At 38.3% G+C, this 24,691-nt stretch overlaps 1 protein-coding gene across 1 annotated transcript in view; it reads right to left on the bottom strand.

Annotated features, from left to right (window-relative positions):
* Positions 1-24,691, bottom strand: part of thsd7ba (thrombospondin, type I, domain containing 7Ba) — a 227,248-nt gene that overhangs the window by 22,021 nt on the left and 180,536 nt on the right. The window contains exons 17-23 of the mRNA XM_085385281.1: positions 13,503-13,636; positions 12,212-12,371; positions 7,877-8,021; positions 6,638-6,753; positions 4,228-4,345; positions 2,598-2,743; positions 2,120-2,288 (exon numbers count right to left, since the gene is read on the bottom strand). Of these exons, the coding sequence (XP_085241407.1) occupies positions 2,120-2,288; positions 2,598-2,743; positions 4,228-4,345; positions 6,638-6,753; positions 7,877-8,021; positions 12,212-12,371; positions 13,503-13,636 (988 nt within the window). The remainder of the gene's footprint in view (positions 1-2,119; positions 2,289-2,597; positions 2,744-4,227; positions 4,346-6,637; positions 6,754-7,876; positions 8,022-12,211; positions 12,372-13,502; positions 13,637-24,691) is intronic.

The raw sequence follows: 24,691 nt of genomic DNA, 5'->3' as shown, positions 1-24,691 counted from the left end.
TGCATTTTAGGCTGCTGAGGTAGAGCACATAGCAGTGCCAAGATTCACCATCGCTTCTTATTTTTATGTTTTTCTTTTTGCTACATTACAGCTACAGACAGTTACTCTACCAACACTGGTGCTCTGCTATCGTTATCCATCACAGTGACCAACATGTGGTGTGATGTGCACTGCAAACAGCACACTGACACAGTGACATTTACTGTACTGAACAATGCAGTCTGGAGTCTCCAAAACATCACCTCACACTTTAGTGTAGATACACATGGTATAAGCAGAGGTATATTCATTTTTAAAGTAATGCAGTCCAGTAATGGGATTTGTCTAAGACTGAAATGTCAGCTGACAAACTTCTCTTTGATTGGACAGAAATCATAACTTTAAAAAAAATAACTCGATACAGTTGAACAGGTTCACAAGCTATGGCTAGCATTAGTCCAAGATACAGAATTATTTCATCACAATAATGTCAGAAATGATATAAAGACACAAAGCAGTTATATTTGAAAAAAGATGAAAAATATATGCTCATGATGAATTCATGCCAGCAACGGGGGAGACCAGTTACTGTACTTTTCACAAGGTTTTTTTCCCCTCATACTTACTTGATGAATGATAAATTTCAGGTTCTCAACAGTTTGCAGACTTCTTTGTCAGAGACAATGCTGATTTTTCAATAAACAACAGGTTTACAGAGCCATACTAAGGTACTATTATAGAGGTAGAATGGGGTTTGGCATAGTCTTTCTAAAATAAGCAATGCTTTTCTTAAAATTATGTTGGCTAGATGTTGTTCAGAAATCGGTATATACCATTCAGCAATAACATGGGCGTAACTTTGTGCTGAACATTGGGGGGGTGATTATACATGCTATTTTGTATAACTATGTTAACTATTTTGCTGTTAACTGAAATGAGTAAAGAAAATCAACATGCTATTTATGCAAGGTAGTTCATAATTTTATGGGGGGGGGGGGGGGTTCTATTGGTTGGATCTGATTATTGGGGGGGGGCATAACCCCCCTAAGCCCCCTGGAAATTACGCCCCTGAGCAAAGGGGCCTTCAAAGGTGTGCAAATGACCCATGCATATGTGCACTATAGTATGTATTTCAAACCTGTTGAATTACATGCTATAGAATTACAACTGGTACAGATTTTTTTTTATTCAGTGCTAGTACCATAAAATATAATTTTTTATAATCCTTGTACATACAGATGTTTTTTCTTTTTCTTGATTTTAGATGTGCTAAGTAATAAAATCCCCCTAAATCCATTTACATCGGAAAAATAGTTTTAAATGATTAAATTAGATGGGTTAGTTTTTTAGAACCACACAACTTCTTCAGGTTTTTGTCGCCCATGTGTCAACATCATTTGAAGCTTGTGTTAAACTCAAAGCGACTCAGTGTACAAACTGTTATGGAAATAGGATAAAACGTTTTTTTTCCTTATATTTTACATACACTGTGTTTGCAGTAAACACTAAATGTATTGAAAATGCACTTTCATTCTCCTAATAATTGTTTTTTTTATTGGAAAATTATTACATTCACATTTGAACAAGCTTTCTGTGCGCAGAATTCCCATAGGCATTAAACTGCTGTGATAAGCTCTGGGATTGTTCTCAGCTATGTGATCTGCTAAATGCTTCAATTAGCAGATGATGGTTTTTCATGCCTTACGGAGTCATGTATTGTTACATAATGCAGTGCAAAGAAATAAAGTGTTCTCAGGTTATTGATTATAAAATATGTCTCTTTCATAGTTACTGAGCTCAGGCCCTGTACTGCTACTGTACAGGACGAAACTAGATAATGTAGAGCTACAAGGGTCATTAGTAAAGCTATGACTTTTATTGATTCTGCAATTATTTAGTGGCTGAAAATGTCAGCCAATTGGAAAAAGGGACAATTTATTGGCAGATCCTAGCAAATGAATTTCTGTTAAAAACAAGATTATTGACTGTGTTGTTAGATGGATTCAATGATTATGTAGTTGTTTGGTGAATATAAAAGGACTACAGTAATTAAAAAAAAATCACTCAGTCATGTAATTTTGACATATTCGTGTAAAACTATCAAATCCAGTATATCCACTATGTTTGAATGCAGCTTTACCAGGGCAGGGGACAAAACAGGGCTGCTCCATCTCTTGTTGGATACGTTGCCTAAGTACGTCTCCACAAAGTTCCTCCTTCACTGGCTGACGAGGAGACTCGTGCCAGTTTCCCCAGTGGACAATGCATGATAGATTTCTTCTCCGAAGCCCCTCACCACATGCTGCGCCCTGCAGAGACACAATAAATCAACATTAATAAACATTTGCAAAGGTTTTCTTAATTTTATTTTAACCTATTTGTATATCGTTTTCTGTTGAAGCACTGCAGCAGGCTGGCGACAAGTCCAAATTGGAAAGCTGAATGTGAGATACTCCTTTAAAACTATGACAGAAGCAACAGCTACTGCAGCATATTCTTGAACTACACACATTAGATAAATGTGATGCTGAAAGTCTGCAGACCACAGGAAACACAAAAAGCTGTTAGGCAGTACAATGCAAAGAACATCAACATATAGGCAGAAAAACCTGTCATACCGCTACTGTGCATGGGGACCAGTCACTCAGCACCCACATGTAGCAAGGCCTTATGGGGCATGGTTTGGTCTGGATGAGCTGGTTGGGACAGGGGCGACCCTCCTCTTGAGCATCCTGAAGGATTCTCCGACTGCGCACAGACTGACCTACACAACACAAGGCAAACATGCAAATGTGACAATAAATCGAGCAGAGTGCATTTGCATTGGATGCCTGCCTTTTATTTCCTTTTTTCCATTAATTGCTAAAACACAGTAAGAACACAGTGGGATTGATCCTCTTAGTTCAGCTCATACTCTCAATTGCTTTGAGAGAGACAAAAATGGATCACTACACAAACATAAGACTCCATAAAACAACTGTTAATACAATGAGTGGCTGAAATGAGAGATGATGATTCATTTAGTAGTGAAAATAGGCTGTGCCTGCTCTTTAGCTCACAAAATATTTTCCTCACGACAAAGAGGAATTAGTGTAACAGCACTATACATCTGTGTCACTGTGCCACTTTATGCTCAGATTTTGCAGTTTCCAACAAAAGTGCTTCATTCAAGTGAGCCATTAATAATGTGTGAAAGGAAAAGTTTGCTAAATGCCAGCAGGGAAAAAAGCAGCTTGTGCCTGGGTCCTGTAAGCCTCCATGAGCCATCCAGTTGGCAGAAGTTGTGCGTGCGCGCGCCTGTGTATGTAATGCCAGGAGAGATGCCGAGCTCCGAGAGCCGCAGGAAGACGCAGCAAAAAGGACATTCGGCTCTGCCATCTCAAAAATCAAACCAAAAACATTAACGCTCCCATGGCATCCTGACAAAACAAGATCCTTGCGTCGTCTGACACAGATACGACACAAATACGACACAAATCCCTCATCGAGGCAGAGAAATGCGTTTCACAATGTGTGAGAATGAAGTGATAGTAGCAGAAAGAGTCACAGCAATAGTGACTGAGCTGTGAAAGAAAGGATTTCGAGTTTATATTCCCAGATGAAAGCCTGGGCTAGTGTGAGCTCATTGGGATAAGGGGTTAACTGCAAGTAGAAAGTTAGCGAGTGACAAATTAAAATTAATAAACATAAGAAGAAGACAGTGCCGACTCTCTCTAATTAGCAGAATAACATGCATTCTCTTTGGGAGATTGACTTTGGGAAGCTGAAGCAACAATGTATGCATTTCGGTTTAATCATTTACTTTTGTATATTGCATGAGGTTACAACATGACTTGCACAAAGTGATAATAAGTGTGTCACTGGTTGGGGATTATCAGCTGCATGTTTGCACTCACGGAGTGGTATAGCTATATATTTTATTTAGGAACACTGAATCATTTATGGCGTCCACAAGTGTGAGCTATGGAGCTCACACTTATGGACGCATCTATTGTTAAAACATAATGTCACAAAGGAAGTTTCCAGTCTTAATTATGCAGAGTTCCCCTGCATAATAAGGCATTGGATTACACATACGCGTAAATATTTTAATGCATTTAAATGTATTCATGCACTATTCAACATCTTGGTGCATGCCTGAGTAGATGGAATAATGAGGCGCTGCATATGTAGTCCACCGTGTGTCTGTTTATCAGGTTGTTGTTCCCATGAATTTAAGTTAAGGTTTTTAGCTCATGATGTTTTTACCTTGACTCCCACAGCTGTGCGAGCATTCTGCCCACGGCGACCACTTAGAGAGCACACAGCTGACAGGACAGTTGACTACGCAGCTCTCTGTTAGAATCCACTTGTTGATCAAACCAAACTGTAGAAAACAAGAACAGATCTGAGAGGAGGGCTAGCTAATTATTTCCACTAACAAGAAAAGGGGGAGCGCACACATTTCCATATTTTAAATATGCTACAGTTCATTTCAGACAGTGGAAAAGCAGCAGCTGAAAATAAAACCCTAACAAAAAACCTTCAGATGCTATTGAGCTGTTAATGTACATTATATTTAACACAGAGACAACATCATTGCTACATTCATCCCATTAAAATTGCATTAAGTGGATAGTGCAATATGATTCTGGATGTGCCAGAGATTACCCAAACATTTGCTTCACAAAAATGAGAAATCTTTTTACGTCTACTGTTATTCAATTACAGTAACGTAAGAGCGCCATTTGTCTTTGCACAAATAAAGTCAATAACATTAAGTTCTGTTTGGCTTAGTGGCAAAGTTGGTATGAAATCAGATACAACATTTTCACTTAATCAAATTGGGCAACTGAGCTTTCAATAATAAATAAGTAATGAGAACAGAAGCAAAGCTGCTGCACTGCAATAGCTGTCAATATTTCAGATTTTGCAAACTATAAGTTAATTTTGTGCATTTTTTAAAACTTGTATGGCTTTGGAATTTGACTTGCACCCAAAATATGTATATACAGTGGGGCAAAAAAGTATTTAGTCAGCCACCGATTGTGCAAGTTCCCCCACTTAAAATGATGACAGAGGTCAGTAATTTGCACCAGAGGTACACTTCAACTGTGAGAGACAGAATGTGAAAAAAAAATCCATGAATTCACATGGTAGGATTTGTAAAGAATTTATTCGTAAATTAGGGTGGAAAATAAGTATTTGGTCACCTCAAACAAGGAAAATCTCTGGCTCCCACAGACCTGTAACGTCTTCTGTAAGAAGCTTTTCTGTCCCCCACTCGTTACCTGTATGAATGGCACCTGTTTGAACTCATCATCTGTATAAAAGACACCTGTCCACAGCCTCAAACAGTCAGACTCCAAACTCCGCCATGGCCAAGACCAAAGAGCTTTCGAAGGACACCAGGAAAAGTATTGTAGACCTGCACCAGACTGGGAAGAGTGAATCTACAATAGGCAAGCAGCTTGGTGTGAAAAAATCAACTGTGGGAGCAATCATCAGAAAATGGAAGACATACAAGACCACTGATAATCTCCCTCGATCTGGGGCTCCACGCAAGATCTCATCCCGTGGGGTCAAAATGATCATGAGAACGGTGAGCAAAGATCCCAGAACCACACGGGGGGACCTGGTGAATGACCTGCAGAGAGCTGGGACCAAAGTAACAAAGGTCACCATCAGTAACACACTACAACGGCAGGGAATCAAATCCCGCAGTGCCAGACGTGTTCCGCTGCTGAAGCCAGTGCATGTCCAGGCCCGTCTGAAGTTTGCCAGAGAGCACATGGATGATACAGCAGAGGATTGGGAGAATGTCATGTGGTCAGATGAAACCAAAGTAGAACTTTTTGGTATAAACTCAACTCGTCGTGTTTGGAGGAAGAAGAATACTGAGTTGCATCCCAAGAACACCATACCTACTGTGAAGCATGGGGGTGGAAACATCATGCTATGGGGCTGTTTTTCTGCCAAGGGGACAGGACGACTGATCCGTGTTAAGGACAGAATGAATGGGGCCATGTATCGTGAGATTTTGAGCCAAAACCTCCTTCCATCAGTGAGAACTTTGAAGATGAAACGAGGCTGGGTCTTCCAACATGACAATGATCCAAAACACACCGCCCGGGCAACAAAGGAGTGGCTCCGTAAGAAGCATTTGAAAGTCCTGGAGTGGCCTAGCCAGTCTCCAGACCTCAACCCCATAGAAAATCTGTGGCGGGAGTTGAAAGTCCGTGTTGCTCGGCGACAGCCCCAAAACATCACTGCTCTCGAGAAGATCTGCATGGAGGAATGGGCCAAAATACCAGCTACTGTGTGTGCAAACCTGGTAAAGACCTATAGTAAACGTTTGACCTCTGTTATTGCCAACAAAGGTTATGTTACAAAGTATTGAGTTGTATTTTTGTTATTGACCAAATACTTATTTTCCACCCTGATTCACGAATAAATTCTTTACAAATCCTACCATGTGGATTCATGGATTTTTTTTTTCACATTCTGTCTCTCACAGTTGAAGTGTACCTCTGGTGCAAATTACTGACCTCTGTCATCATTTTAAGTGTGGGAACTTGCACAATCGGTGGCTGACTAAATACTTTTTTGCCCCACTGTATGTGTGATGAAACTTTTCATTTTTACATTATACATCTTTAATTGTCTACACAGCGATTACCTGCTCACACTTCTGCACCTCCGTAACCTTGCCATCGCTGCGAATACAGTCCAGGAGACGAAAACGTGATCCCTGACCGCAGATGGCATTTTCACTCAGCTGGCATGTACTCCAGTCTAGACGCACACAGCAACATATCTTCATTAGTCTCACTGTCAAACCGTCTTTTATGTCAACGCTACTGGTCTACAACAACAGCAACATTCTGCACAAATCCCAACAAGCTCACACTCGGCTGTTTCTTTGTTTAGGAAACTCCATGAAATCAAGATTTCTTTGTCAAGAGAGACCTGAGACCATTGCACAACCACAAGACCACAATAATAAAAAAGATTCACTCAGAACAACTATCCCAATCACCCAAACAACCAGACCAAATGAAGCAGTAACAAATATTGTACTCAGTAGTCTCTCATGGGGATGAGCGTCTCTAACTCAAAGCTGAGCTAACGTTTATTTCAGAAGTAGTGGTAATGAGGTGCACAGAACTGGGAACCAGTGTAACCATATTCAGTGATGATGAGGATGGGGTATGATGGCAGTCTGGTGTACTGAAACCAAAGGATTTGCTGGTAGACAGCATATGCACTGCAAAGCCAGCTCTGGCAATTTAGGTAAAGGCAAAAGATTCTGGCTACACTGGGAATAATTAACAATTAATAGTTGTATTAATTATTCACTATTAATGAATAATTAAATGAAATAATTAATAATTAATTCACTTTATTTCAATCCTGGAATCCATTCTGGGGAGTCTTACTGATAACTTCTTGCATACAGGCATGTGTGTGCCTATAAAGCTCAAAACTGTCTTCTGGCTTTATGCATATGTTGAGAAATGTGTTTTATTGCTCTTTTTTCATCCCTGATGAAGCATCTTGCGATCTCCTTAATAAAACACTTTTATAAATGGGTTTTTTCATTGTTATAAAAACGTTATTTTTAAAGCAGTTTTATAATAAATAATAACATTTTTTATTAATATATTATTTAGCTGTAATACTGGCATTATAGTTGTTGGATAAAGGGACTTTGTTGTGTATCACTGTGTTACAAAATAACTAAAAATGACTTAATCTTGTCCCTTGCAGTATACCACGATAATGGATGCATTCTTATAGCAAGTAAACTTGACCTTTTGCTGGTTTTAGGTACGCACCCATCTTGTTTATGGGGCTAACAACAGGTTGTAATCATGTAACGTGAATTAGATCAGAAATGACGTGCAGATTGTCCTACCTGAGACTCTGTACTGGTAGGTGAAACATGTACTATTAAGAACACAGGACTCTGACTGGACCATCTCTGGACAGGGTGAGTTATCTGAAGCTGCGGGGCGCAGGATATGTCTGCTTCTGTTTCTTGATGTATCTTGGTCACATTGCTGCAGAATAACAACAAAAAAAGCAACAAAAAGAAAAAAGAGTGATGGGATGATCAGGCAGAAACAAAGCATCCTACAGCATCCGCTGTCTTTAGTGTTATGATCTACCAAGTTAAACATACTAATAGCTAGAAGTTATGAAATACATTGTTAATTTCAAAATATTTCAAATTTATTTGTGCCCCAACAGCATGCAGAAACTAATGATAAATACTTCTTGTCATTAGAAGTGACCTTTATGGCACTAATTTTATGTAGATTTCCAGTAGATTTCAAAATTTAACGTAATACCATTCAATATCAGCCGACAGCTGTACATCTCCCTAATGAATCCAAAGTGCTTACTTTTTGCAGTTATTCTCAAGGACAAACTTGTTTTTTTTTTTATTATTATAATCAGTAGCAAATAATCCAATAATTTATTCTCATAAAAAGAACATATTTTTGTTCATAACATGCTATGATAAACACATTTAATGAAAGAAAAGCAACCTGAATGAGCCAGCTCAAGGTGAAACCCTCGTTTTCTCTTGACATGAGTGTTATCAAATTACACAGCACAGAGCGTTTAGCGGCCTGATTTTCAGCACAATGTGTTAACCTTGGGCATAAGCTACCTAATAAAAGGTTTATGAGAATGAAAGCTGCAATTGTTCCTCTTCAATAGATCATTTCTATTGACATGATTATGGTTAATTGCTGTGAAAACATCAGTCTTATAAATAATAGAAACTATTTTGCAAATGGAAAACAAAACAAAACAAAATACCCGGAAATTTACTTAAATAACCCTTCATTTGTGTTGTGGTTTACAGATAATGAAAACCTCTAAAAAACTGATGCAGATGCTAATACAGGTAAAAAATTTGATATCAAATCCTGATTTCTGTATCATTCTCTGTTTTCTCTGTTTTTTTATCAGTATAAATATAAATGTTTTTCTTACCCAACATCCAACTCGACTGAACAGCAACACTCGTCAGCAGTAATTGACACATGAAACACATTTGCTATATGGCAGCTGCTCCCTTCACCCTGTTATAAATAATACATATAGAGACTGGGCATCTAAATAATCTTGCAAAGTCAGTAAGCTAGGAGAACTCATCGACTTTTATACCACACTGTTAAATAATCAACCTCTACACCACACAGTTAAAGGCAAATGAAGACAATTATTGAAAAAACTGCAAGAGTACAACATTTACTAAATAAGGAGCGTTGGCAAATCATTGGAGTCACAATACAGAGGAAGCGAAATCCATTAACAGAGGATTAAATGTGAACTGTCAGCTTGGTCTTTGGTTCAAATATTCTTCTAATAAAGGTCTTTGCATTGAGATGCATTTGTATCTCTGCACCTGATGCACCACAACACACACGTCAGTCACTGCAACCTCCTAATGAGAAGGTGGTGGTGTGTGAATCTCATGAATCAGCTGCAGTCATTGTAGCTTTAATGTGTTCAGGCTCACGATCACAAAGCCACGTGCTTACATTTGTATGCTTCATACAGAGACTCAGAGATTAAGATTTCTCCTTCTTATTACAGCAACTCATTTACTATAAAATACACTGACTGTCCACTTCATTAGGTGCACCTTACTAGTACCAGGTTGAACCTCTTTTTGCCTTAAGTCTTAATGGCACAACAAGATCCTGGAAACATTCCTCAGACAGTCTGATCTATATTGACTTGATTGCATCATAATGTTGATCTGTCAGTTTGCCCAGAAAATATCCCCCATGCCATTACACCACCACTATGAGCCTAAACTGAGCCTAAACTAAACAGGAAGCAGGTTGGGGCCCCGCTTTTATGTCGTTTAAGCGAAATTCTGACCATAACAGCAGAAATCAAGAATCATCAGATCAGACGTTACTATCTAAATGTGATGAGCCTGTGCAAATTTTAGACTCATTTTACTGGGCACTCAGTGTGGTCTTCTGTTGCTGTAGCCACTGTACGTCAAGTTTCAACATGGTGTATGTTCAGAGATGCTCTTCTTTAAGAGTTATGAATTATTTTGGCCCTGTGAACTGCTGCTCACTAGTTATTTTCTCTTCTTTTGGACCATTCTTTTTGAACCGTACAGATGACAGTGTGGGAAAATAAGTGAAATAAGCTAAAGCACAGCCCAACTAGGACCAGCAACCACTCGATAGTCTGTGAAATTTCTTCCCTTCTAGAGTAGATATTCCATGATCACATCTATGTGAGAGTAGGGTTCAATAATGAGGCATATAGTGCTTACAAGTCACTAGCACACCTGCTCTGGCATTAACATCAGCACAGAAACTGTGTGCCAGGAGCTTCATGGCAGGTGTTTCCCTGTTTTTTTACCCCCAATAATTTATGACGCACAAAACATTGCCTTGGAGAAGCAAAATTTCCACTTTGGCCAGTAATGCTGAAATAAAACCCTAGTTTCAAAAGAGCCTTAAAAACCTTCAAAGAAGTGTAATCAAAATCTACTAAAAACCATGCAGAGAAAATGATGTAGCAACTTGGTCATAATAGTAAAACCAATCTGGGCTTATTTCCACTGCTCTGCAATTTATGTCTTTTTAAAATAAACTTTGAGTTACAGTTCCATAAAAGTATTCGTTTAATCTAACTTAAACTAAAACAAGGCTGAGAAAAGGGAAGCATCAAACTGTTATTACCTAGTATGCTATCGTTTATCACTATGCTGCCTTTGTACCCCACACATCTCGTCACATACCTGTACATGCAGCACAATACCTTCATTCCAGCTGAGAGAGCAGAAATAACCTAAGGGTACAAAGCTTCTGCTAATTACAGTGGATGGGCATACTTTACATAAAATATCTCTGTTTGATCTAACATTATCACTTACAGAGGAGGTTTTCCTTTCACAGCATGAGGATGCAGAATCAGTGTCAAGCGTTATTTTCATCATCATCTCAAGTTGTTGAATTTTAGAGATTAACTTCAAGAAGCACAAAAATATTTGACCAAACTGCAGCGCAGTGGCAGTTTAAGGTTGACAGCAGAGACTGTAAATCAGCTGCATACCCCGGTGTGTATGAGTAGACTTGCTTCATCAATTCTTTACTTTATTACTACTTTTATGTAGGACAGGATAATGTAAGGCTCACATATTTGATTTAAAATGATTTAGATCAATTGTGTAGATAAAATGTTAAGCTTACTGTATGTTAACATTTTTATTTTATCCTATTTTTTCTCTGCATCAGTATATTTATGTATTACGTACCAGAAATATTCTTTCAAGTGGCTAAATTTCAGTTGAGTCAGTATTTGATTAAACAACAGATGCAAAAACAAACACCTACATCATGTGCAGAGCTTTCCTAGCTGTAAAAACAGGACTGTTTAATTAGCTCTCAGTTTGATGTGTTTTGCATTATTATTTCACCTACAGCATTACTGCAGTCCTTTAATGCTAAAGTGCTACTAAATACTGTAGACTGAAACACTGAATGAATCAATGTGTAGAGTAGACTCAGACTAATTAGCTCGTTTCACCTCTTCTGACTCTAATGTTCCAGTCCAATGAACTGTTGCGTTTGACAGGAAACCTATAACACAGCTAAGAGGCCATATGACCAATAGCCTGTGGCTACAAACACTCGGGGACATATGTTACGTAGTTGCAGCCTGAGGGCTAACCTTCATTATAGAACAGAGGCGTATTAATAAAGTTCAATTTATCCACTTTACCTTAAACTATGCAGAAAATATTACAGAACAAGTACAGAACAGTGCTTCACTGTGAATATGAATATATATTTATATATATTAAGCTATACTGAAGTTAGATAAACACATGTAATGTGACATGTTACAAAAACACCTGGTTTCTAATGACACAAATAATTTTATGGAAGGCCATAAAGCTCATCTAAGCATTTGTGAGCCTGTTAACAGCAGATAGTTGATAGTTAAATGCAGAACTTAATGCACATACATGTTTTTTGCCCTTACTTTTTAGAAATAATAAAAGGCAATAATGAAATACGTTGTTTGATCAGCTGGGTATTTGTCCATTTTTACCTGCAGCTTATACTGTAAATGCTTCATATATATATATATATATTTGTTATTATGGATACAGTTGAGATGAAAACAACAAATCAAGCAACTTACTCCCTGACAATTTGTCAAATAACAGCAGAAACGGCCACTAAATTCTGTTTCTTACCACAGGGCAGTTGCTCCAAGGTCCCCAGGGCGCCATGACACAGTCATTGGGGCATGCCAGATAGCAGACCTGGGCTCTCGGTGGCATTTCCTCTTGATCACACAGACTATCCTCCACAGTGCTGTCTTCCCCATTCCCCGTTGTTCCTTTCTTTACACACCTATGAGCGCAGCAGATGCAGCTGTGTAATAAGTCTCTAGGGCCCCAGAAGCACAACTTTTTTTTGAGTTTTAAAACCCATTTCTGAGTTTATGACTCACACTAGATTACATGTTTATATGTTTTTGGGTCAGGTAAAATTCTCAAGGTAGTTTGTTTTCACTCGAAATATAACTACAGATTTTTCCTCGTTAAAACGGCTTAATTACATTTCAGGAAGAGTAACATATTGTTTGTCAAGATGATATGGAATTGTTGTCCTGCAGCAGAGAGAAAAGATTCCCAGCTGGATGGTTGGCTTCAGTCGGATCTCCTGCTTAAACAAGTCTTTACTAGTGTGAGGTCATTATTTGTATCTCTCAGAAGTGGGTGAATTCATGATAACTGATGAACCAGTGACTGTTACCTAGTTTTACTCGCATAGAAGTAGTGATAATCTAACTTTTAAGTAATTTATTCAATAATGAACTCTAATAGCTCATCATTATCTATTATTAGTAGTCTTTTTTCATTCTTTAAAGGAGTAACAGTTAATCATGTAATAGATCATTCCTGTTACCCTGGTCATTCATTTTACAGTAAGTACTGATATTTTTACATCATTATTGTACATTTATCTAATATGATAAATGTACAAACCTTAAACATTCAATAATTATAGGTAAGGGAATTTAGAACACTTACATACAAAGTGCAAACAAAATTTTGCTGACTATTCTCAGAAGAAGAGAATGTACATAAGGTATTGTAAAAACTCTTCTTTTTGAGTGGTTGATTAGCGCAAATTAGTTTCTGTTACTCACACTGAACAAGTCCAGATCAGTTTCTTTGGACACAATAACACAATTGCCCAAATCAGTGTCTATTCTCTCTGACGATGCTTAATCCAACAGCAATGTCAATACTTCACTCTTTTTCTCTGTGGCTTTTTAAAGTAGCACTAAAAGGCAGTGCACAAAAATCTATCGACACTCATTAGGAAGCTGTGGATTGTTTTTGACTGTTTATTTTCCCTTGGCATTGCGAGTGCTGGGGCCAGTGAGAGTGCCAGATTTAGGATCGTTGGCAGTCTTCTCTTTCCATTGTTGCAACGCTAGGCAAGCAGTCTTCTAAACCTAACCTACTCACTGACCTGATCTTGCGGCTTTGGACTCCCTCCCCACAGGCAGGCAGGTCGTCCACAGTGTTGATGGTACAAATGGACCATGGCTCGGCCCTCCACTCGTATTGGCTGCATTCACTGTAGCATGGCAGAGCCTCATACACCTGTATGTACATACACACACATACACAGGAGGAAAAGGACACGTATAATAAACAATAGAAGGAAAGCAACTAAGCATGTGACCTGAAAAACTAGACATGCATACAAATTAACTCATACACACAGTGACCCCACCTGCCCTCCACACACAAGCATGCTACAAAAGGAAGAGTTGGTTGTTACAATTATAGCAAAAATGTAGGAATACTTTTAGTTTTCACACCTAATGAGGTGTCTCTGTAGCAGAAACAGTATCTCACCTGGGTTTTCCTTTGGTAAAGATAGAAAAACACACCGCTTTGAGCTTTCAGGCTTAATTTCTTACATGTGGTAGCATTTACCTTCATGTTTTGTTTATTTTTACCATCAAGCACTTGTGTATTCTTGAGATGTTTTGAAGTCTGCGCCTGAGTTTTATGCCAGTCGATGTTCTTTATATTTTAGAGCATAAATGAGGCTTAAACATAATTAAAAGTTGACAAAATAATACAAATTGTGAGGACAGTCAGAGTAGCTAGAGAAAATGAAGGCTGTACTACAGAGAGGTGCTGAAAGACGTTTTATATACAGCTATAGATGAAAAGTCTTTTTTCCACACTAAAATAAACCTGCGCGTGAAATGGAGAGAACAGCATGGGGTGCGTAAAACGACAATGAGCATGGCAACGGGCCCTTCAGCTGATGATGTAATTGGCTCGCTTTTGAGGCTATTCACTTTTCTCCACTCAGCCACTGAATCTGGCATGTCTGTTGAACCAAGGGAGCAGCCAGCACAATGCTCCTGTAAACACATGTTTACTCTCAATCTATGTAACTGTCTGCCACAGTTAAAGGTGCACTCTTGAGGACAATTTGTGGAGAAAGCTATGACAAGCTGTAATGGGTGTCACCGTGGTGTGTGCGCTCACGAGTGTGTGTGTGCTGAGATAGAGACAGGGAATGATTCTCGAGTATTCCCTCCCCTGTGGGCCACACAGATGCCTATTACACACGTCATCATCTCCCATCTGTCCCTGCAGATGCCCCTAGCTTGGTAAACTGGCAACTGTTCTTCTCACACATGCTCCGCTACTACTGCAGAAACACAGCACCAGCTGAAGGGCTAATTTTTATCACCCAAAGAGTGATTTTTAAGCCATTTTCCTCAATTGCTACACTATTTATTCATCACTGATCCCAAACTTTTCAACCCGGGCTGGAGCGTCTCAGTTCAGGTTCACACAGGGAGTAAATTGCAGTTTAAAGCAGGTGCAGCGCAACAAAGAATAGGAACAGCCTCGCCTTTTTAGAGCGTATTGCTCATTCATATACATTCATACAGCACTCTGTTCTGTAATTCCCCCCCCCACATGATTTCACACCAATGGCTAATTTAGAGTCAGTCAATAACTTTACATGTATGTCTTTGGACTGTGGGAAGATGCTATAGTACCAATAGGAAACCCACAGAGGAACAGAAAGAACATGTAAACTCCACACACACAGGCCCCAGACGACCGTGGGATTCAAACCAATCACTCCTGATATGTGGTTCCAATGCAAACCACTCCACCTTTCGAGTACAACTTTTGTCACACACACTTCATTACAGACGAAAGACAAACAGGCGGCTCTTTTATTCCTTTTAAAAGACTCCTAAAATCATTTTTTTTAAAGATTAACAATACAATAATATCATCTGACTCAATTTCTTTTTAGAACACTTTAAAAAACTGTTCATGATATAATGAAGCCCTGACATCTTGGCAGTGTGAATTTCTCCAGTTAAAAAGCAGATGATGTATCCTCTAAATGCACTTCGGATAAATTACTTCTGTTCGTGTTGCACTCGCACCAATCAAACTATTGTTCTTTCTCTCGGCCGAAGGGCTAGAAAGGTCAGAAGTATATGTGACTTGGACAGATCCGGCATGCATTCTGTCTTCATTAGCTAAAGCAGAGTATACGTACAGAATGAATAGCACTGACCTGAGCCTGCGTGGATGTCCATATTAGCAGTGCATGACAAGCCAGAAGTTGGGGCAGGGGAGAGAAGAACAATGATATGATCATTAGTATAGATTTTGCCTGCAGTGACAGAAATGTATAGTTCTGCGTAAATTTGAAAAACTGCATTCTCCTCGGTGTTTCATTAATGAGGGTAAAGGATGATTAGGTACTTTATCATCTACAGTGAATCTAGGCGTCCCGGATAGTTTGCCAAACTGAATGACTAAAAATGCTGAGAGAGTTTTTAAAATGCTGCAGTTGGTTGTAACAGCTGTGCTCTGGCCAGACCTGCAGCTGAAGGCAACTCCAAGGAATTAATTTGTCTGGAGATGGTGAGCGGGAAGTCCGCGTGAATAAGCATATGCTCAGAGAGGCTGTGTGCTCTGTATCTAAACAAGGTTACTGAATATAAAGTGTTATCTCACTGACAAGTTTCTGTTTGGGTAATTCTGAATGAGTTTAATTAAAACATTCGAATAAAATACACAGCTTTAGATTTAAACATATAGTATATTCATTCAAAATGAATATTAACTAGACTTGTAATGCTTTTTTAAGCCAAATGATTCTTGAGATGGCAAATGTACCACTGCACAGTCATGGTACAAAGATTATATATTGTACCTTCTTTCAGTTATATGGCTTTAAATATTAAAAACAAATAACAGAAGTTGGTTGATCAGACAAGGTCTTAAAATTTGGTAAAAGCAACCTTAAATGAAGAGCAACATATGTCATATTACGCAGTGTCATTACTTATTAAACAAAAACTAAAATGCAATGTCTGAAAAACGATGTACACCCTTACTGCTTCCATTGGAAGAAGGTAAGAAGTAGTCAGATGTTGTTAATCAAATGCACTTGATTACTTGACAATCAGCCCACGCAAACACGTCTATATAAGCGGACATTTAGCACTTTGCTGGTCTGAAGCATTCAGGTGTGTGTTAACACCGTGCCGAGGAGGAAAGACATCAGCAATAATCTTAAAGAAGCATTTGCTGCTGCCCATCAATTTGAGAACTGTTGTAAGGACATTTAAACAATTTCTCCATCCTCCCACAGTGGCAAAGACAACTCACAAGTAGAAAACATTCAAGACAGCTGCCAGACTTCCTAGGAGTGGATGTCCCACCAAGTCCACTTCAAGTCAGGCTATGTGCCATAAAAGCAGAAATTGTGGCAATTTGCTGCCCTGGGGCATTCAGATGTGCCATAACACAATGCCACAATCTTTCCAGGAATCTCAAATTCACCGAAAGGTCAGACTGTGAAATGTTGAGAGGAACCGCAAAAAACCAAAGCGCTACATCTCAGACTGTAGAGGCCTCAGTCAGCATTAAATGTCCATGACAGTACAATTATAAAAAGACTGAAAAAGTAGGGCTTGTTTGTGAGTGTTGTCATGAGAAATCCTCTTTTCTCTAAAAAGAACAAGGCTTAGCTTTGCAAAGTTGCATCAGAACAAACCACAAGACTTCTGGAATAATGTCTTTAGCCATTATGCACACAGCATCGCAACATAAAACACCCCATACTAGCCGTCAAGCACAGTGGTGAAGGCGTGACATTTGGTCATGTTTTGCAGCCACAGAACCTGAGCACGTTGCGTTCATTGACCCAACCATGATCTCCTCTTATACCAAAGTATTCTATTCTACAGTCAAATGAGAGCTTATCTGTATGACAGCTAAGTCTTGGCTGGGTTATGTAACAGGACAATGATCCCAAGCATACCACCAAATCCACAACAGAATGACTGAAAAACAAATTAATCAAGGTCTTGCAGTAGCTCAGTCAAAGTCCAGACCTCAACTTCATAGAAATGCTGTTGTGGAACCTTGAGCTATGCAAAAATGAAAGCCCACAAGCCTCAATGAACTGAAAGAAAGGTATAAAGAAGAATGGGCCAAAATGTGAGAAATTGACAAAATCACAGAAAATGACTACATGCTATTGCTGCTAAAGGTTCTTCTAAAAGCTACTGCATCATAGGGTGCACTTAGATTGTTTTTCTTTTGGTAAATAAGTAAAGAAAAGATGGAAACTGTTGTGTGTTATTTTATACCTGAGGTGTTTTAGAAGCTCTTAAGGCTCAGAAGGGCTCTTTTTCCCCCCGATTATCATATCACCATACGTAAAACCTTGGAATTAAAAAAGGTTTAATTTCTTTTGACTGTATATTCTTGTGCTGATAAATCCCCATTAATGCCAATGCAGCAAGTTTTTCCTTGTCATTTTGAATCATTCTTTCATTTATGCCTTTTTCCCACTTGAATTGCATCAGAATAAGTAAAAATATTTAGCAGTGAATATAAAGTCCCATATTTACAGAGGAAAAAACAATCTACTTGCAAGACATGGAAATAAAACTCCATGGCTTCGCTAGATGCTAATTTGTACATGGCTCCTGCCCAAAAAACAAATACACACATACCTACTGTACTCTAGAAGTTTACCCAGTGATGCGCAAGTGCACATAAAAAGACAACACACCTATACACAATCAGATAGATAAAAGACCAACACAAAAGGACTTGAAGCACCAGCAGGCCCTTCTGCAGGGATGGCATTTTATTGTAAACAGAGAGAAAATGGAACACGAAGCCTTGATGCTGAGCAATCTATTCTATAAATCTCTTTCATAGTGTCACTGTGTGCCTCCAACTTCAAATAGACTCTGCAATTATTGTCAGTAGGCCCATGGATGAGCTAAAAAACAATGGCACCACTGAGAAACACAGTAGGATCTATTCTGGGGTGATGATGACCTCTAAAATACACTCATGAGATGATAACTTAAAATGTGCCAAAATACAGTATAATAGAGCCTTGCTTTTGAAGACGTCAATTTGGGATTTTTCAGAAGAGAAATACAACACTGCTGAATGAAAATACAAACAAACTGATTTAAGATGACAGAAGATGAAGCTGGGATAGGAAAAGAACAGAACCAGAGGTGGCAAAAGTACAGACTTCTTGTACTTAAGTAGATACCTGGTTAAAAAATATTGCAGTAATAGTTGCAGTGCTGAAGCAAGTTTTTTACTCAAGTTAAAGGAGAAAAGTACAGGCTGTTAAATGTACTCAAAGAAAGTAAAAAGTTACTCTTTGAAGTATGATTCTACTAACTATTTTTGTGCAAAGGCAACAGAACCTTGTGCTATTTAAATAAATAACTAGTTTCTGTTGTCTACATTAACTCAACACCTAAACAGTAAAATGAGTCAGGAGATACCGGGGGATTCAGCAAGTGAGCTTCAGTAGGTTTTCTTATGTGATCTGCAGACCTGCTGCTCTTCGTGGATTTACACAACTGAATTCAACAAGATGTCAGTACTTTCACAAGCTATGGTGGCTGATGTTGATCCCCTAACATTGACACTATGCTGTTTATACTGGTTTTACACCAGACAGACTTATAACACTTTAATAAATTAATAGATAGATTAATAAACTGAATTCCAAATTTATACTGAGTCACAGCCATTCTGTGAATGTACTCTTTCAACACGCTATACTGTATAGCCATGTATAGTAGCCACAATAGAAGAGCATTGTTTAAGCATTGTTTAAACCACTGTAGTTGTTTTATGTTGCGAGCATCACAAAAGCACATGGCCGACAGAGACCTGACCGTAGCTGCACTTAATTTTAACAGTTGGTCATTGACCATTGAGTTGGTTCTTATTATCCTCACCCTCTCTCTCTCTCTCTCTCTCTCTCTCTCTCTCTCTCTCTCATAACTGTCTTCCAATTAGTTTTCTTACTATCAAACACTTTCATGAACCAAAGCCTTTACAAGATTTACAGTCTGTCTAACATCCCCTTTGGACCCACTGCTGTGTTGGCTCTACTGCAGGGCAACGCCGTGACTTTCTGTAATTACACAAATTGATTGGCAATCATGCTTTGAAATAATCTCCTTTTCTCATTTATTTTGTAATCTATTACAAGAACCTAGCTCACCAAGACAGGAATACATTAGCAGAGACATTTTGCAAGTACTTAACCTTGCACCATAATAATAGATGTGGTCAAATATCTTTTTCCACATACAAGAGCCTCAGCATCCGCCCTTGTCTTTTGCAATTTATATCACTAGTGTATGTGAAGAAATTCTGTTTCAAATAAAAGAGTCCAACTGTAAACACTTCTGAAGCCATACATTGAGCTAAAAAGGACAAGTTCACACTGACTGTGGTGTTTAACCTTATCTATAACTTCTGCATATTTACAAAACTAGGAATATGTCTAAAAATTCACGTAATATGAGAATATGTGTATGTATATGGGAAATTTGACAAATAATTTGCAGACAGTAACCAAAACAGATGTGCATAAGCACCAGTCTCAGAGATCCCATGTGGGAGCAATGGCCATTCTTTCAGGATTTGTGGTCTGGCCAGCTGATGTCAGAACAAAGACCCATCCCTGTTTTGTCTGGCGGTCGTGGCATACAAATTTTTAAAAAGAGGTTGGTCAGTGGTTTTGAGGTTTCATTCCATTAACTAACAAAGGAACTACAAAAAGAAAACAATTCATTATTTATTATTATCTTTTCTCTATAACTTGCTTTGGACATGACAGCGGTTCTACCATGAGCTTCTTGTTCACTGCTGCATTTCCATTGCTTATAACACAAAAAACTTGCTACATAATTCCCATGCTCCGTTGTTGTGTACGCAGCTGAAATGCCATGGATGATTCCAGGATGTGTGAGGGTAGTGGCTGGCTTCTGAAAAACATGACCTTTCTGCAGTATTTCCCATAAATATTGTAATTTCCTTCTATGTGAACTTTTCTTCTTCCACTTTCACCCATTAGTCACAAAAATACTACATCAAATAACAGTGCAAGAAAATAATTTATCTCACTACTGGGCATATTCCTCACAGTTTTGAAATGTTTATTAGTGCAAAATGGCTTTAGGAAGCTCAAAGAAACACACTGGAGGTGTGACAATGTGACAGCAACACCCTGTGAAGCTAAAGTAAAAGAAACACCTGGAAGTGCAGTGCTTAGCACCGTCACTTCACAGCCTTTGCCTGGTTGTCGCTGGATACTAACAGTTGTTAGGTTATTTAATTGGTACAGCTAACCTTTTTTATAACCCCATTTCTGAAAAGGTGTGTAAATATTGTGTAAAATTAAAAAAACAAAAACATAATGCAATGGTCTACATATCTTATAGATTCAATAGAACATTTTAACATACCAATAGTTCAAACAAAATGTACCACTTGGGGAAAAAAAGATGCAGTATGATGTCTGGCATTGTCTCGCAAGGTCTTCTAAAAAAAGATGTGTACAGCATTGATGGTGCTTGTCCGGATGTTCTGGGTATGAGCTCCTCAGGCACTTGTGCACCCCAAACTGGCTTTTGAACCCAGCATTGATAACAAGCTGGTTGGGCCCACTTACCAATAACTTCCTGAGAACTCAGGAAAAAAGTATCTTTCAGATTAACTTTTTTTGTGATTTCTTTTTGGAGCCAAACAAGGTCACCCAAACACATGAAATATCATTGGAAAGGCCACAGTCGTGATGTGTTAAATAGGGGACTATTTAGCACATCAGGACTTAGTGGGGAAACTCAAATAATTCAAAAGATATAGACCAAAAAGAAATGTCCATTACAGCAGACATAAATGAATAGGCTCGGTCTCAGGAGGGTAGTCCGAAGGACATAGTGTCCATCCATGTTTTACAAAAAGAATTTCAAATTTTAATTTGTGTGACAACAACATTTAACTTTTCCTCAGTCCATTTTTAAGGCGCTTAGGCCATGGACGACAGCAACATTTCTCTATCATGCTCACATAATGCTCCTTTGTATGATAGCACTTTCACCTGCATTTGTGGCACAGTGAACCTTTATTGACCTGTTGCAAATGAACCTAACTATTTACTACTAACTACTTCCTCTTTAGTTCCACTTACTTTCCCAGCCTTTTATTGGCCGTCCCAACTTTTTTGAGATGTGTTGCTGCAATCAAATTAAAAATGATTTTTTTTCTTCAGATTTTTCATGAATTGTATCAGTTAAAGAATTGATATAGGGGTTTATGAGATTTGCAAGTCATTGTATTTTTATTTTAATTTACATTTCACACAGTGTCCCAACTTTCAATTTGCTTTTGATCATCTGGTTGGCTAGAGACTTTCGAAGGGCTTTAAAATGTAGCCTGTTTGAGAATAATGGCAGCACTTCAAACTTTCTTAACAAATACGCAGGGTCTGGCTTACAGGGGGAGAATATCATTTACCCAAGCAATGCCCTTAGTTAATTACACCTCAATGGTCATCAGAAGCTCCATCAGAATATGACTACAAAAGTCTGTCTTTCTAATGAAGCCAATGATGAGTTCACCATCTGGCTGCAGCCAGGTAAGCACAAGATATCTAACATTAATCCTGCAGTTTGGGATCCATCCATTCCCTTGAGTTGCTATGGGCTGTGTTTGATTTTCAACAGAAGGATGAACGAGACTTGACTGAGGAAAATTAACTGTATACACTAATGATTCCAACAGAACGGGGTGTACCCATACACTGCATATAAAAATGAATGTAGGTTTTAGAGGTTTTAGAGTCACACTGTGAAACTTTGGTTCTCTTTAACCTTTTAAAAACATTCTTGATTTGCCTATGATCTCAACGACTAGTTTGAAATTTTATTCAATACAGGGCATTCATTTTGTCAGCTGTAATCAAAAGGACAATACAGCAGGGTATGCTTTAGGCCAGAATAATTTGCGACTGATGGGTCACTACAATGTCATCATGCAGTGTGCCTCGGTTCATCATACATAGAATTAAAAAAAAAAAGACAATAGCTTTCTGTAAATGCTCAACTCAAGCATGTTCTATTTTCATTTCATAGTCTATATTAAATCTTTGGTGCAAGAGAATCGCTGTGTGTGAATGATATAATATAATAATATTCTAAATAAACTTCATGCAGTGATAAGATGAAAATGAGTAACACCACCATACTGGCAAGGATAGATGCACATAGTATATGCCACAATAATATAAACACTCTCAACAAATTATTTACAGAAGTATGGAAATTACCAACATGACACACTCATAACTATAACATAACACCTGTCACGGCGATGAAGAGAGTCCCTAAGAACATTTACGACAAAGCAGAACAGCTAGTAACATCAAAGCAGCAGCTATCAATTTATTCACAGAGCCCGAAAAGTAAAATGCCTGAAAGTACAAACAATCAAGTGCTTTTACGGTAAGCATAGCCGATGCTGTACTTGCCAAATCTCAAATTTGCACTTGAATAAGGTAAGCAAAGCAGCTTATATTACTGAATAATGTCGCAATAATTGTGTACTTAGGGCTTTATTTTTGCTGCACTGTGAACAGTCATTATTGAAGATTTTCGAAACAACAAGACAGGGGTGCCTCTGTTACGGTAGGTCATACAATCTGGCATACAAAGAGCTCTCAAAAGCACTTATAGGTCGACACAGTACGTAGAAAATATTGCATATAATGGCTGATACAGTGTCTGTCACCACTGCACCCCTATTTACTCTGGGGAAGTACAACGGCCCACTTGTGTGTCTTCAGTACAAGCCAAGGTTCCTGCAAGATTTATCATATCAATATTGATTCATGGTACTTTTCACAACAGTACAAAGTGGTGACATATTACTGCCAAAAGCAGGTATAACCTTTGTTTTCAAAGTTCCGTGCCCTGGATGAGCATATGCACACAGTCTGCACAAAAATAATTAAATATTTGCTTATGGCTTCAATTTGCCTTCTGCTCAGTACATTGTACCACTACATCTTACATGCTGTGTAAACTGTTTTGCTCATTATATTTGTTGTGCAACCTTATTTGATGTGCAAATGAAGACAGACTTGTTTTATAAAATAAAACAAAAATATGTTAGACTATAAGATATATAACATTTCCTATTCGTCATATTAAAAACATTTTTCGTTATGCGGTTATCCTGAAGCAAAGGACATGATGACTCACAGCTGCTGGCTGTCACAGTAACATGAAAGGCTTTCTAGCTTGAGAATTTTTCAGGAAAAAAAATGACATTCTGAGATGACTGAATCTGACCTGACAAACCCAGCTAAAATGGCTAAAGGCATTACGGGCAAGTTTTGGCTGCTTGTGGAAGATGTATATCCAACACTGCTCGCAGAGTTGTGCATTCCCAACGTCATATGAACATGATGTGGCTCTCTCATCTCTGGGATATATGAAAGCAACTGTCTGTCAGTGTAGTAACCCCCGTGGGTTCTGCTCCCTTCACGCATCAGTATGCAACAACTGCCTCACGTTAAAAAGCTTGCATTTTTCTATTGGTTACTCCATAACTGTAAGATAAATAACAGTAATATATTATTATTAATTTTAAAACATAATTTATCAAAAAAAATAAACGATGGATGGGTAGATGGAATTCATATTAATTGTATTCAACTAGATGTGTATATATCTATAGCTAAAGACCACGTGTTGGTTTTATTCCTTGGGCAGAATCCTACAATTAGGTCCATAAAATTTGTGCTAAGAAATATAATTTTTTTTATATTTTGCCTCAGCACACCACTGCAGTTAAGTTGAAGGAATTACAGCCATTTTTATACGTAGGCCCTCATTTTCAAAGGCTCAAAAGTATCTTGACAATGAACTGAAATGACCAGGTTTAGGTGTGGGCAAATCGATAATCTGGTGCATTCTTAAAACAGGGAATGCACTGGCTAGCTTAACAACATCAAAAGGACTCCAGAAACATGGAATGCTAAAATGTATTGTTTCCAAGTCTTGTTTATAACTAAGAACACTCCAGAGGAAGTAGGTATATTATTATAAAAGTCTGCAATGTGGATGCGATGGCAAAATGCAGACCACTGGTTACACTAAAGAATAGGAAGCCAGGCTTTTTCAGAAATTTTCTGCAACCCCAGAAAACATTGAAAAGTCCTGGAAAACAAAAACAATCTTTGAAAACTCTTTGGACAGATCAAAACAAGATAAACTTGTACCAGAATGATAGGAATGAGAATGTTTTCAGAAG

The sequence above is a fragment of the Rhamphochromis longiceps genome, linkage group LG16 (genome assembly GCF_057381845.1).
Source record: "Rhamphochromis longiceps isolate RC_006_pf linkage group LG16, R_longiceps_female_GT1.1, whole genome shotgun sequence".
In the NCBI taxonomy this organism is placed as follows: Eukaryota; Metazoa; Chordata; class Actinopteri; order Cichliformes; family Cichlidae; genus Rhamphochromis; species Rhamphochromis longiceps.
Note: the sequence above shows the minus strand (reverse complement) of the source record. Positions and strands in the feature narration are given on the sequence as shown.